Source organism: Zalophus californianus, chromosome 15 (assembly GCF_009762305.2).
Source record: "Zalophus californianus isolate mZalCal1 chromosome 15, mZalCal1.pri.v2, whole genome shotgun sequence".
Lineage (NCBI taxonomy): Eukaryota > Metazoa > Chordata > Mammalia > Carnivora > Otariidae > Zalophus > Zalophus californianus.
This window is the reverse complement of record NC_045609.1, coordinates 70,587,442-70,605,156: the sequence shown is the minus strand read 5'-3', so window position 1 is coordinate 70,605,156 and position 17,715 is coordinate 70,587,442. Positions and strand designations below refer to the sequence as shown.

The 17,715-nt window shown below is 39.6% G+C and overlaps 1 protein-coding gene across 3 annotated transcripts in view; it reads right to left on the bottom strand.

The window, feature by feature from the left end:
- The window catches only part of VTI1A (vesicle transport through interaction with t-SNAREs 1A), a 351,162-nt gene that overhangs the window by 332,957 nt on the left and 490 nt on the right, over nt 1-17,715 (bottom strand). For all 3 annotated transcript variants that reach the window (XM_027588330.2, XM_027588319.2, XM_027588339.2), the window contains exons 2-3: nt 7,589-7,647; nt 2,858-2,968 (exon numbers count right to left, since the gene is read on the bottom strand). In XM_027588330.2, the coding sequence (XP_027444131.1) occupies nt 2,858-2,968; nt 7,589-7,647 (170 nt within the window). The remainder of the gene's footprint in view (nt 1-2,857; nt 2,969-7,588; nt 7,648-17,715) is intronic.

The following is a 17,715-nucleotide window of genomic DNA, read 5'->3' as shown; positions in this document are numbered from 1 at the left end:
ATCTTAATCACAGCTTTTTCCAAGCACCGAGGGCAATGTTTTACACACAGCTGGGCTTGAGAATGATGTGTTGAATGGCATGCAGAATCAATCTGAACTTCTTGGTTCTATCATGCATAAAATGGGGATAGTCATCCACATCTACTCTGTCTACTCCTCATACAATGAAATGAAATAGTGTATGTTAAAGCACTTTATAAACTTTAAGTCACTATACCACGGAAGGTGGGGGCTGGTAGTGGTAAAGGATGCTTCCTGACACAATCAAAGAAAGTTGTGCTAATAATTATCCACATAAATACATGAATTTTTAATGACAGCCCGGAGAACAGATGTTCAGATCACAGTTACTGATTCCATTTTTCTCTAGAACAGAAAATATGCCTAAGAAATATGTACCCAAGTATACAATATCCAAATACCTAGAAGACTCTAACCAGATTATATTCTTCAGGAGACAAAAAAAAAAATGAAGATTGAGCTAGCTGACTTATAAGCAACAGAAGCAATTTAATTTCTGAAAAAATTTTTAAGAAAAGATTAAAACTAAATTCAGTGTTATGAGCTGAATTGTGTCTACTACCTCAATTTATATGTTGAGGTCCTAACCTTTGGTACCTCAGAAAGTGACTGCATCTAGAGAAGAGTTCACTGGGTTACAACAAGGCCACCAGGGTGGGCTCTAGTCCAATGTGACCGGTCTCCTTCTAAGAAGAAATCAGAACATAGTCACACACAGAGGGAAGACCATGTGGAGACCCAGGAAGAAGACAGCCGTCTCCAAGCCAAGGAGAGAGGCCTCAGAAGACACCAACCTTGCTGACACCTTGATCTCACACTCTCACCCTCCAGGACTGTGAGAAAATAAATTTCTGTTGTTTAAACCATCCAGTCTGTGGTACTTTATCATGGCAGCCCTCACAAACTAATATAATTTGTTATTTTAGAAACCAAGAGAGAAACCTTTGTAAAGGAGTTTCATAAAGATGAGGTTAGCAAACTAAAATAATCCTCATAAATATTTTACTTTACTATCATCATTCATATTGAAACACTAATTTTAATTAGAATTGTCTAAGTATAAATTTGAGTTGTCAAATTCTCAAATCAATTTAAATTTCCTCATTATACTTCATATTCTCCCTAAGAGAACCCACCTTTCGCAAAGCAATTAGAAAAGGTTTTATCTAGCACAGAGCACAGGAGCTGGGCCGTTATGCTTCTTTTCTGAATTTAGGCCCATGGCAGATTCCAATTTTTTTTTTAATTAATGGAAAGACAATTTAAAAGGCAACTGCATCAGAGTCACTGATGTAGCCTATCTTGACTTCTCAGGAAAGTATCCATCAAAATATAAAATAAATATGCGTAACTGCAAATCACCCTATCTCCAGACTCTAGGGGGATTTCCACTGGGTCTGGTGCCACTCTAGTCTAGAAGACACAGCCTCCATAAGCAAAACACTTAAGGCAGGAACAGAGGCAGAAAGATCCTCATAAATTCTTGACTTTCTTTATGAATTTGGACCCCAGGGTCAGAAATGAAGTTGATCCACATACTAAGACATGACTCCTCTGTCATTTACAGGTAAAGCTCAGTTCTTCGTCTGTATCTTTTTTTTTTTAAGTAGTAAATACACATAACATAAAATTTACCATCTGAACCATTTTTAAGTGTACAGTTTAATACTGTTAAATATATTCACATGTTGAGCAACCGATCTCTAGAACCTTTCATCTTGCAAAACTAAAACTCTACGCCCATTAAACAATAACTGCCTGTTTCCCCCTCTCTCCAGTCCCTAGCAACCACCATTCTACTTTGTCTCTTATCTTTGACTACTCCAGGTACATAATATAAACAGAATCATATACTGTTTGTCTTTCATGATCGGCTTATTTCACTTAGCATAATGTTCTCAAGCATGTCATGTCATGTCATGTTCATGTCATATCATGTCATAGCATACGTTAGAATTTCCACCATTTTTAAGGCTGAGTAATATGCATGTACCATATTTTGTTTAACCATTCATTTGCTGCTGGACACCTGGGTTATTTCCATCTTCTGGTATTGTGAATAATGCTGCAACGAACATGGGTGTGCAAATATAAAAACCCTGCTTTCAATTCTTCTGGTTATATATCCAGAAGTGGAATTGCTCAGCTCTATCTTTCAAACTCCTATTACTTTCTAATTACTAACAATTTCAACATTATATGTGTAAATTTGCATTCTTAAATTTGTATAAAGTAGGTAGAGTTGAAAGTCCGATACATAGGGAGAGAAAGCTAAATATTCTCTTGGAGCAACTGGTATAAAGGATCACTTTTATAAATAATTAGTTGAATTATTTTTGTCCTTTTAGTGGGAGGAGTGTAACATGTCCTTTTAAGACTCTAATAAAGCCTATGGCACCTATCCCAGGAGAAAAGTGCACATGGGAATGGACATCCAAAAATACCTATATAATTTCAGGACATTCATGTGCCCCTGAAGTCCATCTATGAACACTGCATCTGAAAGGCTGCAGACTAAGGAAAGCCCCAAAACTGGGTTTCAAAATTCTAATAAATGCTAAGTATCAATAAATACTCTCTAAACTCAGAGGACAACATGCTTTGGATCTATCTGTGAGTCAGGAATCTAACGTACCTCATATTCCATCAGTAGCTAGCTCTTTAAGTATTTTTAGACCCCCAAGCCATAAATAATAAAAACTGTGCTGTCTTTTGCACCGGCTTCCAGAGACTATGCATATCGGCTAACTGGCGTGTGGAGGAAACAACAGAAAACAGAGGCGAAAATGCAGTTTAAAGATTGGTAAATATGACAGAGAGGGGTAATCTGACTCACAAAATCTGTTTCAAGTTTCCCCATTTCTTGCTTGTAGCTTCGCATCCTGTTGCTGTACATTCCTCGACTTTGGGGTGGTATCTCTCGGACTTCCAGATCCATCTGTTCAAGCTGGCAGGGTGAGAGGAAAACGTGACTTAAATCATATGCTTATACTTTATTTGGCCAGACATTTAGAGCTGAAAGGATTTAATCCCAATGTCTCATTTTACACCTGAGGAGCCAGGCCGAGGGAGCTAGCTGCCTATGATCAAATAACATTGGAACTGCTTTGGGGGCTTAACTTTTGTTTATGTCAACAAATAAATAGTTCCTGAGTGCTTGCTTGGGACATGCGGAGTGCCAAAGCACTCACTTTGTCAAGAATGTTTGTTTTTTTTTCACACATATGCATTAATCCAAACATCTTCAATAATAACAATTTTAATACCTTTGGTGTGTCCTATCATTCAATCTAACCTCACCTGGTTTGGTCTTCTGACCCCAAACCAACAACCAGGACTATGGGAACATAAAACAAACCATATTTCTACCCTAAATCTATAAAATGTCAGCTCAGCCTTAGTCATTTGGTGAAAATTCTTCTGGAAACTCTTTTCTGATTAGGAAAATCACATGCCAACCAGGATGTGATCTCAAACTTCAGCATAACTCCTTTTACTTTATAACCATGTTATGGCATTAAATGGATACAGTAATTTACTAAATTACACAAAGCTCACTGATATCACAACCGCATACTTTTCAAGAATCTGGCATTAATAACACTTTGGATACAACACATGCGCATTTACTGAGAGGCAACACATAAAGAGTGTGACGGTTAAGAACACAGGCTTTTGAGTCAGACGCCTGCATCCACATCACAGGCTCCACTACTTACTAGTTGGGCAGTCTCGGATGGGTTTATTAACTCCTCTGGGCCTTACTTTTCTCATTTCTAAAAATAGACAGTCTTTTGTAGGACAGCTGTAAAGATTATATGGTGTAATTCCTATAATGCGCTTACAACAATGTCTCTTGCTTGGTAATGACTAGATTAATGTTAATAATAGTAGAGATGATTACTGATGATGCGGAAGAAATACAGCAAGTATAAACACAAGGTATCAGAGGTAGCTTATTTACACTTGGCATTAAAAAATAAAAACCACCACCAACAGCAAATTGGCTCAGGCCATGTCAAATAAACTCACATCCAAAAACGCTGCTTATATTTTACCTTTTAAAGCTTTCTAATGAGTTATTCCCATGACTACTATAAGCTTATCACTAATAAAACTCTTACTTGTCCAGGGGCGCCTGGGTGGCTCAGTTGGTTAAGCAACTGCCTTCGGCTCAGGTCATGATCCTGGAGTCCCGGGATCGAGCCCCGCATCGGGCTTCCTGCTCAGCAGGGAGTCTGCTTCTCCCTCTGACCCTCCCCCCTCTCATGTGCTCGCGCTCTCTCTCTCGCTCTCTCTCTCTCTCATTCTGTCTCAAATAAATAAATAAAAAATCTTTAAAAAAAAACAACTCTTACTTGTCCAGCATTAGAGACTGAATAACGATAGCAGCTCTCAGATAAACCAGAAAACCATGTTTTAATTCATGGGTCTTAATTTTTATTGAGAGAGAGAGAGATAGTTTTAATTAGATTTAAGCAGTGACTACTTAAATTATTGCCATGCCGCAACATAAATGTGAAGCACCAATAAATTAAATTGTTACTCAGCAAGGCAATTTTTTAAAATACTTCTCCCCGGGGGGGCGCCTGGGTGGCTCAGTCATTAAGCGTCTGCCTTCAGCTCAGGTCATGGTCCCAGGGTCCTGGGATCGAGCCTCGCATCGGGCTCCCTGCTCAATGGGAAGCCTGCTTCTCCTTCTCCCACTCCCCCTGCTTGTGTTCCCTCTCTTGCTATGTGTCTCTCTCTGTCAAATACATAAATAAAATTTAAAATAAATAAATAAATAAAATAAAATACTTCTCCCGGGGGGCCTGGGTGGCTGTTGGTTGGGCGTCTGCCGCTCAGGTCATGATCCCAGGGTCCTGGGATTGAGCCCCGTGTCAGGCTCCTCGCTCAGTAGGGAGCCTGCTTCTCCCTTTGCCTGCCGCTCCCCCTGCTTGTGATCTCTCTCTCTCTTTCTAATGAACAAATAAAAATATTTTTTAAAAATTAAAAAAAAACACTTCTTTGAAATCATCAAGTAGCTAGTTCTAACAAGGTGAGCAGGATCATCCAAATAACTGCCTAAGTACATGTAAGTGAAAATCCAAGAGTTAACTACACTGCTGTTTAAGGCATTTTATAAAGACATTGAAAGTGAAATTAAAAGTAGGTAAGAAAAAAAGGAAACACACAACAAGCACTTTCAACGAAACCAGGAATAAGGTTAACATGAACTTGTTTCGTGTTGTCCCAACATTCAGATGGCCAATACAACGTGGGGGCCATGGTAATCACAAGAGAAGCAGCGTCCAAGAGATTAATACAAACCAGTTGTTCGGCAGAAACACAAGTAATCCTAATAAGTGAAATCAAAAAGAAGTTTTTCTGCCAGGGTCCTCCCTTGTCCAAAGGAGAGGATGTAATACAATGAACAGCATCCTTAACAAGGATGTCATCGGAACTAAGTAAATCAGCTGTCTGATCATTTTAAACAAATAGAAACACCTATCTTAGATAGAACTCTTGAGGTTGGTCACGACTAAAGATGACTACAAGCTCCATGAGGGGACGACTATGTTTTATACTTCTTGGTCCAGTAAAATCTTGGTTATTAGGAAACCAGCTTTCTAACATCATTGAGTACCTTGATGGCTCAACAAACCAACACAGATTTTGAGGCAGAAGAACTGCTCCTGCGAACTCAACAACAACTTAAGGGGTCAACTCAAGATCCAAATAACTGAGCAGTTGCACCACACTACTGATGGGAAGCTTCCAGCCAGAAGGAAGGGGTGTCCTAACGGGCAGTTACGGTATGCAGGAGGTCAATCTTTTTACATGAAGGCCAGAAAGCATGAGAGAAATAGTTGAATATAAAAAGAAAAGAAAGTAAGGAGACAAGCATTTGCAAAAGGGAGAAACTGTCAAACGAGAGGCAAACATTCAAAGCTGGGGAGTTGGAAGCCAAGCTGCCGTGGCAACAGCACAGCAGAGATGAGAAGCGAATCTTCTGGAGCCTGGAGAGCATCCGACATTCTGACAGCTAGAAAAGAGCCAGAGAAGACGGAGCAGTGTGGTGCATCTCGCTACCTCAGCCCTCCAAGTCACAGAGCAAAGGTCTGCTGTGTTGTGGGGAATGACAGCCACCTACTTCTGCAGAGCCCCTAAAACGGCAGCCCCTTGTGTATGGCCCTGTCAGCCAAAGTCAGTCAGTCGGTCAAATAAGCCTGGAAATGCTCCAGGCTTTAGCTGCCTCCTACAGTCCCTTCTCAGAGATTCATAATGCCTAAGCCTCCTTCAGGGTCCAAGAAGATTCTGTAGAAAAACAACAACTGAAAAAGATGCCAACCTCCAATTTTTTCTAAGCTAGCTAGTTTCCCAAACTTACTTGAACTGGTAACAGCGGTCACCAGAAACACACTTGGAGAATTGTTCTAAGTAAATCAGTAAGTATGTACTGAAGGAACCCCAAGTAGCACCCTTGAGTATTTAGGAAAGCGACACACTCATTTGGGACCACAATGCAGTAACAAGTAGAGTCGTACTTGTGATACTTGGCTTTGAAACCAAAAACCGGGACACAATACTTTTTAATTTTTTGTTCCTTGATTTGCAAGTTTATTTATATCCAAAAGTAGTGGATGAGCTGGAGCTCTGGGTTTAGCACATTTAAATACAAGTCCATACTCCACCACTTGCTGGGTGTGGTACCTCAAAGTTACTTAATCTCTCTAGGCCTCAGTTTCCCCCGTCTACAAAATGGGGGCAAGAATGGCATTGAGAATCACTCCTCTGTGGGTCTCTCACCCTCCCACATGTCTTGCTGGGCACGCCAAGAATGCGAGGCCCTGACCGCTCCTTTCTCAAGCCATTTCTCAGGGTTGTATTTACAGGGAGCAGCCCTGGGGGAGGAAATACTGTGTCCCTCTGGGACAAACAGCAGGCTCGCTCTCAGGCTGCTACAAAGCAGGGCATTTCCCAGGCTCCAGGTTTCTCTCCTGTAAGGTATTCCACTGTGTGTAGGCATTCTTCCAGGCGAACTTGCATCACCCTGTGAGAGCTGGGGCTCAGGGACCTGAGGTAGCGAGCTGAAACTGGCAGCACCTTTTGTCTCTGACCTAGGAATTCTTTTGTCTCTGACCCAGGAATCTCTTGTCTTCTGCCAGCATCCATGAAACTATGGCAAGCTCACCTGTTACAAAGCAAGGAGGGGAACATCTCAGATCTTTAATACTTCTTGATGAATAGCGTTTGTCTCACAGGGCTTGTGGGAAAATTAAATATTATAAAGCAAGTAATATGCTTAACCCAGTGTCTGGTACTCAGTATGCCTTTAACAAGCATGAGCTATTTCTAGCTATTATGAAAAGTATTATGAAGGAATAAAAATTAAAGGTGGACCTTTCATGAATCCCAAGAAACTATTAAGTTCTCTTCAACTTAAAAACTGATGAAGTCCGAATTATAAAATGCTAATCAGAAATGTTTCATGTTTCTACATAGTATAAAACAGGCTAGAGAAAGGCATCAGCAGAAAAGGCTCTGGTTGTATGTTACAATATATGACCATGTCTGTACCTACCAGTTCTTTTGCTTCTTCGAATTGTTTCTCCACATTTGCAACCATCTGCTTCTTCTCATCTGAAACAAACAATAAATACCAAGGAATTGCTAGGAATACAAGTAAATGTAATATATAAAAACCTCTATTTTTGATATGCCTTTTCCTTTCTGGTCAGAGTAGAGAATTACCACATCAGGCAGACGACCGGATCATTCTTTGGTGGGTTAGGAACCACTTTAAGCCACTGAGTCTAGGTTATATATAATCCTATGGAGTACCTAATTATGAAAAGATGCCATAACATTTCTAAGAGAAAACAAAAATTAGTTGGTCCTTTAGAAGAATCTGTGTCAACAACAAATGTGCAAATTTAGTGGTTGCACAAGGAGTCTTTGGAGCCATGACTTTAATAAACTGGGAATAACTGACTTATGAATACAATTTAAAAGTCACATGGGGTAAATGGGTGATAGGTTAAGGAGTGCCTTTGTAGAGATGAGCACTGGGTGCTGTATGTAAGTGATGAAGTCCATTTATTCAGAGACTACACCTAAGTTTTGCGCTAAGCAAATTTATTGAACATTTATGGTTTTGTGTCTAGCATCCTTCTTTTCTTAGGCAATAATCTCACTCTTTTGAGGCTCTCCTCTTCACCAACCAGGTCGATGGAAGATGATATCTCCTTCCATGACCTTGCCGCTTTGGTCATAGTGACTTAGCAAAGCACGGGCTTCTCACCCTAGCTGGACCATTCCCAGGAGCTCAATCCCTCTTGCCACATTAGTCTGGCAGGTGAAAGTGAAGACTGCATATAACTCAAGTAAACCAATCAAAGTCCTAGAGCAACAGCAAAGTCTTTTCCTCTCTCTGGTAGAGTTATGACAACCTGAGTCTAGAAGCTGTTGGCATCCATTGTTCTAGCTACAAGGACAGCCACTTTGCAGTGGTTAAGAATGAAGTCTATATTGAGAAAGAAACAAAGCTGAGGGATAGGTAGTAGGTAAGTAGGTAGGTAAGCAAGTAGGTAGGTATATTTAGTTAATTGGTTTCTTGTTCCAGATAACTCTGAAACAGGTTTTGCTTGACTTTATCATGATTTGTTTTCTTGAACTAACACATTTCTTTATTTAAAGTTAGGTTTCAGGGTGCCTGGGTGGCACGGTCAGTTAAGCATCTGACTCTTGGTTTCAGCTCAGGTCATGATCTCAGGGTCTTGAAATCGAGCCCCGCATCGCACTCTGCGCTCAGCGTGGAGTCTGCTTAAGACTCTCTCTCCCTCTCTCTCTCTCTGCCTCTCCCCACTGCACACATTCTGTCTCTCTCAAATCAATCAATCAATCAATCAATCTTTAAAGTTAAGTTTCTGTGAACCTAACGATGACCAACTAATACAACAACGAGAGAAGCTTGAAATGGGTACCACATTTAATAGCTAACTAACTCTTCGGGAGGATAGTCAACACTAAGTGGGGAATCTTTAGTAGAAGTTATTATTTTGCTAGAACCATAATTAGGTTCTGCCATCCCCAACCCCTTCCCTTTGATCCCCCCAAACTGGGGGGGGGGGTAGCTGTCACCTAAGATCTTTTGTGCGTACTCCAAATAGGAAAAATGCATATTTGAAATTAAAATTTAGTTTGTTTTTCCCTCTTTGAAAAAGTTAAGGCTACATATGGCCGGATTAAAAATTTAGTATATGACCCCAAATTTATTTGCTCCTGGCACATGTCATCTGTCTGACACCTCCACAAGTTACAGGAGAAGCTCACTATTTTTATGCCAGAGCAGAAGATGAAATAAGACAAGCTCATCTTGGACCAGGGGTGAGATTATGAATTTACATAGCAGTAGGAACATCTGGTTTGCTTTAAGGTGTTCAGTTGTTAGGAAAGTCCATGCCAGGCCTCCAGGACTAAGAAGCACCCGCTTTTCTCATCAATAAAACAAAGGAAGAAGCCTTCCTTGTCCTGTATTCCCCTTTGCTACTAATTTCTCTCTTCTCTATCCACAGTCATGTTTCCCTTCCTCATCTCCCCATTTCCTCCCGGTAATCTTGCTCTCACGCCCACCAATCCACTGAAATGACCCTGAGTCTGATGACCTTTTCTTTGCCGAAACAAACGGACATTCTCTGGTCCTCTGCTTACTTAATCTTGTGGCATCCAACATTCTGCTCCTCCGATCCTAGCACTTTTTCGTCTCCTGGCTTCCAAGACACTCTGATTGTCCGATCCTCCTACACACTCACTTCGGTCTCTGCCAGATCCTTTTCCTCCATTTATCCTTTAACTTGTTGGCATTCCTGGGAGTTCAGTCCTTACTTTTCTTCTCTTATGACTATGATCTATGTCCCTGGACAATTTCATCCACTCTCATTTTTAAACTGTTATATTATACATTCATGATCCCAAATCTTTATCTCTAATCCTTATATATTTCCAGGACCCAAGACCTTTAATCCCAATGCCTATGCCTACCTCCACTGTGACTGCCTGGCAAACTGCTATTCAAAACTCGGATTCAGAAATCATCAACTCTTCGAAGCCTTTCCTAACCTGACAAAAGAGTTGGCTGCTCTCTCTTACAGAAAACGCCTACAATCCTTACCTAATTCCAATAATTTATCTCTCACACTTACAGGTCAGATTTATCTTCTAGGTTGGGGGCTTTAATCATGTCTTAATTATCTTTATAGTCCTAAAATCTAGCACTGAGACTGTCATATGATCAGTTCTTGAAAAATGACAGTTAACTGAATAAATAATGTAAGACAGTGCAAACATTTACAACAGAAGCTATGCTACCAACCACGCTGCTTTCCCTGTCTTCATACCTGCTCCTCTCCACCACTTAATCTTCCTAAAATGTGGCTTTGATTGCATCACTTAAGCCTAGCAGTCAAAGTCCTTCACATTCCAGATCCAAGCAACCTTTCCAACTTTATTTCCAACTACTAGCTCTCCACTGTATATGCTGCAAGCAAACCAGACTATTCATTATTACCCAAACATCTCTCTCTCTGTCTCTCTTTTCCTGCTGTAACCTTTTGTTTAAGCTACCATTTCAGGTTCTTTGGCCGAATACAACAGAATTGATTCTGGCTAACCTCAGCCAAAAGAGGGAATCTATTAGAAAGATAGCTTTTAGAGTTAGAGGGGGAATCTTATTGGAATAAAATGGAGTGGTTTACAGAGTCAATGATAAAAATGAGCCCCCAAGCTTAGAAAGGACAGCTCCCAGGGTGGCTCGGGGTACCCTGAGGGAGCAGGAACTGACAGTCTCTGCAAAAGGAGAGTCTTGAGCAGCAATGCCATGCTCTCTCCCTGGTTCACTCTGCCCAAAATTGGAATTACAGCAAACATCCTCTGAATGCACTCACTGGGGTAATGTCACCTATTGACCTGGATAGGGCATGGCTGCCTGTCAGTTCCATCCAGACTGGGCTTAGGGAGTTCCTCAATGGAAAACTGAGGTGCTGCTATCAGAAAATAGAATAGAGGATTCTGAGCAGTCCAAAATACCCACCGCACCCACTTACTGCAACCTCTCTTAATATACCCTTTCCCCATTTTTGTCTGCCAACTTCCACCTCTCCTCGAGGTGATTTCCTGGGACAGATCTTATCTCCTCTGAATTCCCAGACCTCTGTGCTCTGTTCTGGTGGCTCTGATGGTCATGAGAAAATGCTTTCTGTAGTTTTCCCCTCACCTTCATTTCCAGCTCCTCGGAGGCAGGGACCACTCTTGCCGTATCTTTGTCCTAACTCTGAATTTAGCCCTCTCCAGCATTCCTCACATTTTTAAGGAATGAAAAGGTGATGATTTAGGAGGAAAGCATGAATGAGGAAGAAAGGAAGGAAAGAAAGACTGCATGAGATGACCTTGGAAATATCTACCAACATTACATTTTTGGCAGTCTTTGAGCTCTACTCCTATGTAATTCCCAAGACAGTTCCATGCTTTCTACACCAAATGGCAACCCCTTTACAAATGGCATGTTTCTAGGATTCAGAACTTTGTAACTAACAGCTATCATTATTTTCACAGGACTATGTGTTGAACATTACCACAGTCAATCCTCAAAACGGCCCTTTGGAGATACTAGTATTATCAAGTACGTAAACTCAGAGTGATTAAATAATTTCTCCAAAGTTAAAGAGCTAATAAATTGCAGAGTTGGAATTCCAACAAGATCTGCTGTTCAGAACTGAGCTCTTAACCTCTGGTGTACTCATAAAATATACTATATAAACAAATTTCATCACCTTTTTTTTCTTTTGCATATAGGCTTGATGAATGCTGGTATACACATAAGTCTTTGCATAGTATGATCTTTTCTTGTGCACTCAATATTAACAGAAGTGCTTAGTGCTGGTATACACACAAATCTGTATAGCATGTTTTTTTGTTAGTATTAAAAGAAGTGCTTAGTTAGCCTTACACACCCCCTCCCCCATAAAGTAGTGTGTCAGAGCTAACTTGAATTGTGTGACTGGTACCTGTCTTTGTGCAATGTAGCTATTTTTAGATAAAATAGCAGCAGAAACTATGTACTGGGAAATGTGCAGTGAAACCACTAAGAGAGGAACTTTTTATATTACTTAAAAATGGATATATTACTAATGCTACACCATGTAGCATGGTAGAGAATGGTCAATACTGAAACAAAGCCATTCTAGAATGATCCATGTAATAATGCATTAGAGTTGGAGATAGCATACGAACTCATGCTTAGCTTACTATAGATGGCTCCACATACAAATATTTATATATACATGATTTACTGTACACGCATGTACTTCCTTGTCTGTCAGCTCTGAAGGACTAGAAGCAATAATACCCCAGTAGCAATGAGTGTACCTAGTATCCAGATCTTGTTTTCTTTTCTTTTTCTCTCTTTTTTTTTTTAAGAGAGTACAGGGGGAGGGGCCGAGGGAGAGGGAGAGAAAGAATCCCAAGCCAACTCCACACTCAGCATGGAGCCTGACATGGGGCTGGATCTCCTGACCTTGAAATCATGACCTGAGACACAATCAAGAGTCAGATGCTTAATCCACTGAGCCACCCAGGTACCCCTAGGTCATGGTTTCTAACACCATTTCTCAATAAATGGAAGTAGGACTCCTTGTAGAAATGGCTGATTCTGAGACTGGTGTAGGGAAAACAAAAGATGATATTGGAGTATTCTATAATACTGGAAAGTAAGAAAGTACTACAAAGGAAAAACCAAAACCAAAACAAAAAACAAACCTGCAATGATAGTGGTATACCAAAAGGACACAGAAGCCAGCTAAAAGGGCTTCCAAAGGTCAAAGCTAGAACAATTTGAGCAACAAAATAAAGTAGTATTGGAATACAATACAAAGAATAAAATAAATATCATGAACCCATGGATATAAATGACTGAATAAGTAAATGGAGAAGAATAGACAAAACCTCTCCCGTAGAGAATCCCAAATGATTTAAGATGCTAAGCCTTCAAGGAGGTGGAATGTGATTCCCCACTCCTGAAGTGTGGGCTGTGCATAGGACTGCCTTCCAAAGAGTATGGAAAAGAAGCAAAAGAGTAACTTTACAGTGGAAAAACCTGACAAACTACTTCAGACAGGTGGTCAAAGTTAGTTAGCATCAGTAGTGATAAGTTGTGTTACAGTATATTCGTGATATAATGTGATAAAAATAGTGATTTCTGTGATCTTTGTCCCCCAAACCCAGAACTCCAGTCTGATCATGAGAAAAGTATCAGGCAAATAGCAGATGAGGAATATTCTATAAAATATCCTACCAGTACTCCTCTAAACTAAAGTCTAGAGAAAAGTCTGAGAAAACTCTGAGCTAAGAGGAACATAAGGAGCCCTGACTGCTAAATGTTTTGTAGTATCCTGGACTGGATCCTAGAACAGTGAAAGGACATTAGGTAAAACAAACAGATAAAACAAAACATAAGGAAATCTGAAAAAAGTATGGACTTCATTTAATTATAATGTATCAGTATAGGTTCACTGGCTGCAACAACAAATGTATCATATTAATATATGATGTTAACAATAGAGGAAACTCGGCATAGGATATATAGGTGTTCTCTGTATTTGTGATTTTTCTATAAATCTAAACCTGTTCTGAAATTAAAAGTTATTTCTTAAAAAAATCAATGAAGCCATTACTCAGCTTAACTACATTGTTGAAGGGAGAGTGGTCCCTCTGGGATTAGAGTGTGGGTATGGGATTAAACTAGGACAATCCAATTTACTATGCACCTAAGTTCCTGAATTCAAGGACTGGAACCATCTCTTCAACTCTCTCTGGAACAACAGAAATGTAATGCATGCAAGTTATACATGTAATTCTAAATTTTCTAGTATCCACATTTTAAAAAGTAAAATTAGCTTTAATATATGCATAGTTTTAATAATATTTAGCCCAATATATCCAAAATATTATCATTTCACTCTGTAGCCATATTCCAAGCACTCAGTAGAAACATGTGGACATTACAGCTCCAGAGCCACATACATTTTAAGCAAACCACAGTATTCATAAATAAAAGCAGACTTCTGAATTCTCCCATCTACAACCACTACAACTACAAAGGCCAAGAGTTAATCATGGAACATCTACAGCTTCTTCTATTCATGGCTACGTCTAGATGGTCTTCAAAAGCCTCCAAGGACTGACATAACTAATGAGAGACTTGAGCATTTCCTTCCAGAAAGGACACCTGTCTTGCCCCACCACTTTCATTTCTCTCCCTGCCTCCCTCCTTGATATCCTGAGTTCAAAGCCCAATTTCATTTCATATCCAAAAGATCCTGATCACTCATATCCTTTCAAATGTAGGCATCAGCAAGAGAGATCAACCTAACTCTAGGCTAGGCAGAAAAGGAAGCAAGAATTGAGGTCCAAGTTTCCTTTAAGAGTTCAATTAATATCACAAAGTCTGAGAAGCTGGGTCCTACTAACCCTATCTTCAGCAATAGCAATAATACTGCTAATAGCTATTTGTCATGCACATTTTCTGGGAAGAAAATTGTGCCAGTGTGTTCCAGGCTTTCTTTCATTTGATTTTTTACAATATTGTAAGGTTGAAGTAATTACCTCCTCTCCCTGACTTAAAGATGGAGGAAGCAGGCTTAGAAAGGCCAAGCAATTTGTCCAAGATTGCACATCTAGTAAGTAGCAGAGCAGAGATTCTAAACAGACCCAATGCCATGTGTGAATCTTACAAAATGGTTGGATTCACAAAAGACCATTTATCTCTCTGTAAATGAAGTAAGCAAATAATTGCAGAACAACGTTGTATTTAAGATTCTTGAGGATGCCTGCCTGATGTAAGGGAACCTCTGCAAAGTATCCCCCCACTTAGGATTCTTCACCAAAGGAAAAATAACTTCACAATTAGTATTAGTTATGGTTTTCACTCATCTGTTTTCCTGACTTTGCCACAGAACTCTAATCATTAAAATTAAATTTCAAATACAGTGTCATAAAAATACTACCTAAGAAGGGACCGATCTGTTTCATTAGTCCAAGTACTAACATTAAATTCAAACACTTCAGTCTAAGAGCAAAGTCTTTTTATTGTTTAAAACATGTCACAGAGTAATCAAATTTCTTCTTTAAAATGAAGTTTTAAAATACTCAATCTTTTCTATTCTCTCTGGAGATAACACTTTAATACATTGTACATGCACAGCAGAGATTGAAGTTCATTGCAATCAATCCTACTCACTCTATTTCAATTTAAATAAGCTAATAAGTTGGGGGAATGAACTGTTCTGGCTGCAAAGTTTGCTCTGATTTTAAACTTCTCAAATCAAGTAAATCATAGTTCATCTCCTCTAGGTCAACCACTAATGATGTCCAGAGAGATTATAATTACTTTTTATCATATTTTTTATGGTGATACATATTAATTTGTTAGTTCACAGACATATATCTGAAATTCATAACTTCATGGATATACTTTTCATCCTTTTCTATTTAATTAGAAAGATTACAAAGGAAGCAAGTGTAAGTAACTATTAAGAGGGAAATTACTACATTTTTAAGAATTACTATCATTCAATTAGGCAGGTCAGTAAGCATTCTTCCAGTGCCAACTACACAGTCTTCTTTCAATTCTGGTGAAGTTGCTATGTTTGGGCCTTACATTATATTGTATGCAAGGCCAGTCAAGGCTTTATTTTTAAGGCACTTAAATCAAAAAGTTTCCTTCTAGATGATAAGAATGGTTACATTAAAACAAAGATAAGAAAAAAAATCAACTGTAACAAAATCTGTTTTCTTGGAAACAACTCTTACAACTTTGCACCCATGGATGACTTTGTTACTTTTTATAAAACACCTTCCCCAATACAAAAATCTACAAGCCCAAACAGAAACTGCTTCTCTGTTAAAACTGTTACAATTAAAAATAAATAAAAATCCAACTGAAATCGCAAGTCCTCATACTCTGAGACTCTGGGACTCAAGTCAAAGGAAGTAGTCTCCAGCAACAAGGGTAACAAAAATCAAGATGGTCTTGGGCAGTGGAGAAAAGCGGAACTGAAGAGACGAGGTGATGTATCATGAAGTGATGAGGCCACCAGCCGCTTTCTCCACAAAAATCTCTGAGGCAGCAGAGCTCGGTGGTATATGCTACCTTGGTCTGTCCTCCTGTTCCCTCACTTGGGCTCATAAACCTCTTTAAGACATCATCCACCTCACCAGAACTAACTGGGACTTCAGGAGATGAGTGGGGCGTAAGTTCAGAGATCCTGGTTTCAAGCAAATGTCCCTATTAATAGAAAATAGGTGGGGGAGGGGGAAAGAAAAACAAAGAAATAAAGGAAGAAAATTATTTATAAACACACAAGTTTGGGGGAAGTAGGGAAAGAGGAATGACAACTTAGGTCCTGCAGAAATTATTGCTGGCATCAAGGACTGACCAACAAGGTGGGAAATGGGAAGTTGCCCACCAGTTCACAAATCAGTGAGCATCCTCTTTTCTTCGCACTACACCCCAGAGCCAGGTAGGCTAAGTCCAGACGATGGTTCAATTTCCCTAACAAAACTAAGCTAAAAGTAATAATCTTATCTGCAACTAACCACTCAAATTAAATCTGTACTTAGAAAGATAAATCCTAAAACAATGTCTCACATACAAAAAAAATTACCAAATATCATATTCATATTCATCTGTTCATTTACTTAAACATTTTTCTGAGCCCTTTCTAAGTAAATGCCAAGGAAATCAAACATAGCTCCCAGCTTCATAATTGACAGTTTAGCATGGAAAGCAAGATATGCTAAAACACAAAAACAAGGGGCACCTGGGTGGTTCAGTTGGTTAAGTGTCTGCCTTTGGCTCAGAAACTGCTTCTCTGTTAAAACTGTTAACATGATCCCAGAGTCCTGGGATGGAGCCCCCGGAGGACAGCGGGCTCCCTGCTCAGCTTCTCCCTCTGCCCGTCGCCCCCCACACCGCTGTGCTCTCTCTCTCTCAAATAAACTCTTTAAAAAAAATAATGAAACACAAAAACAAAACCAAGAACACTTCTAGATGGGATACGTGGAATTTTAAAAAGTGAGAAAAATTATCCCGTACCAAGTGTCACATAAAACTAGGTTACAGTCTCCCAAGAAGGATGAGAAATAAGAAATGGGGCTGGGGGTATGAAAAATACTAATGATTATAGCAGCTAACACCAAAAAATTGATTTCCATATGTTAAATCATTTAATCTCCACACGTACAATTCTCCCCATTTTACCAAGAAGGAAAGTTGAGAGCGGTTTAAGAAACTTAAGTGCCACAACTTTTAAGTGGCAGAGCTGGGATCTGAATCCTGGTACCATGGCTCTTAATCCTATTTGGCTTCATATAATAATAATATTACTAACAAAACAACTGGTTACTGTATATTGCAGATCTATGATCTAGGTATGTTCATTCACTCTCTTTGAATACTCACATCTCTATTTTACAAATGAAACAAAACAAAATAAAACAAAAAACTCAGAGTCAGAGAAACGTTCCCAAGGTTGTACAAATAACAAGGTGGTGAAGTCCGGATTCCAGCCCAGAAGGCTCAGATAGGGTAAGCTCTTTTCATGGCACGCCACAACCCAGCCTGGACTGTGCCTTTACCCTCAACCAAGTCCAGCT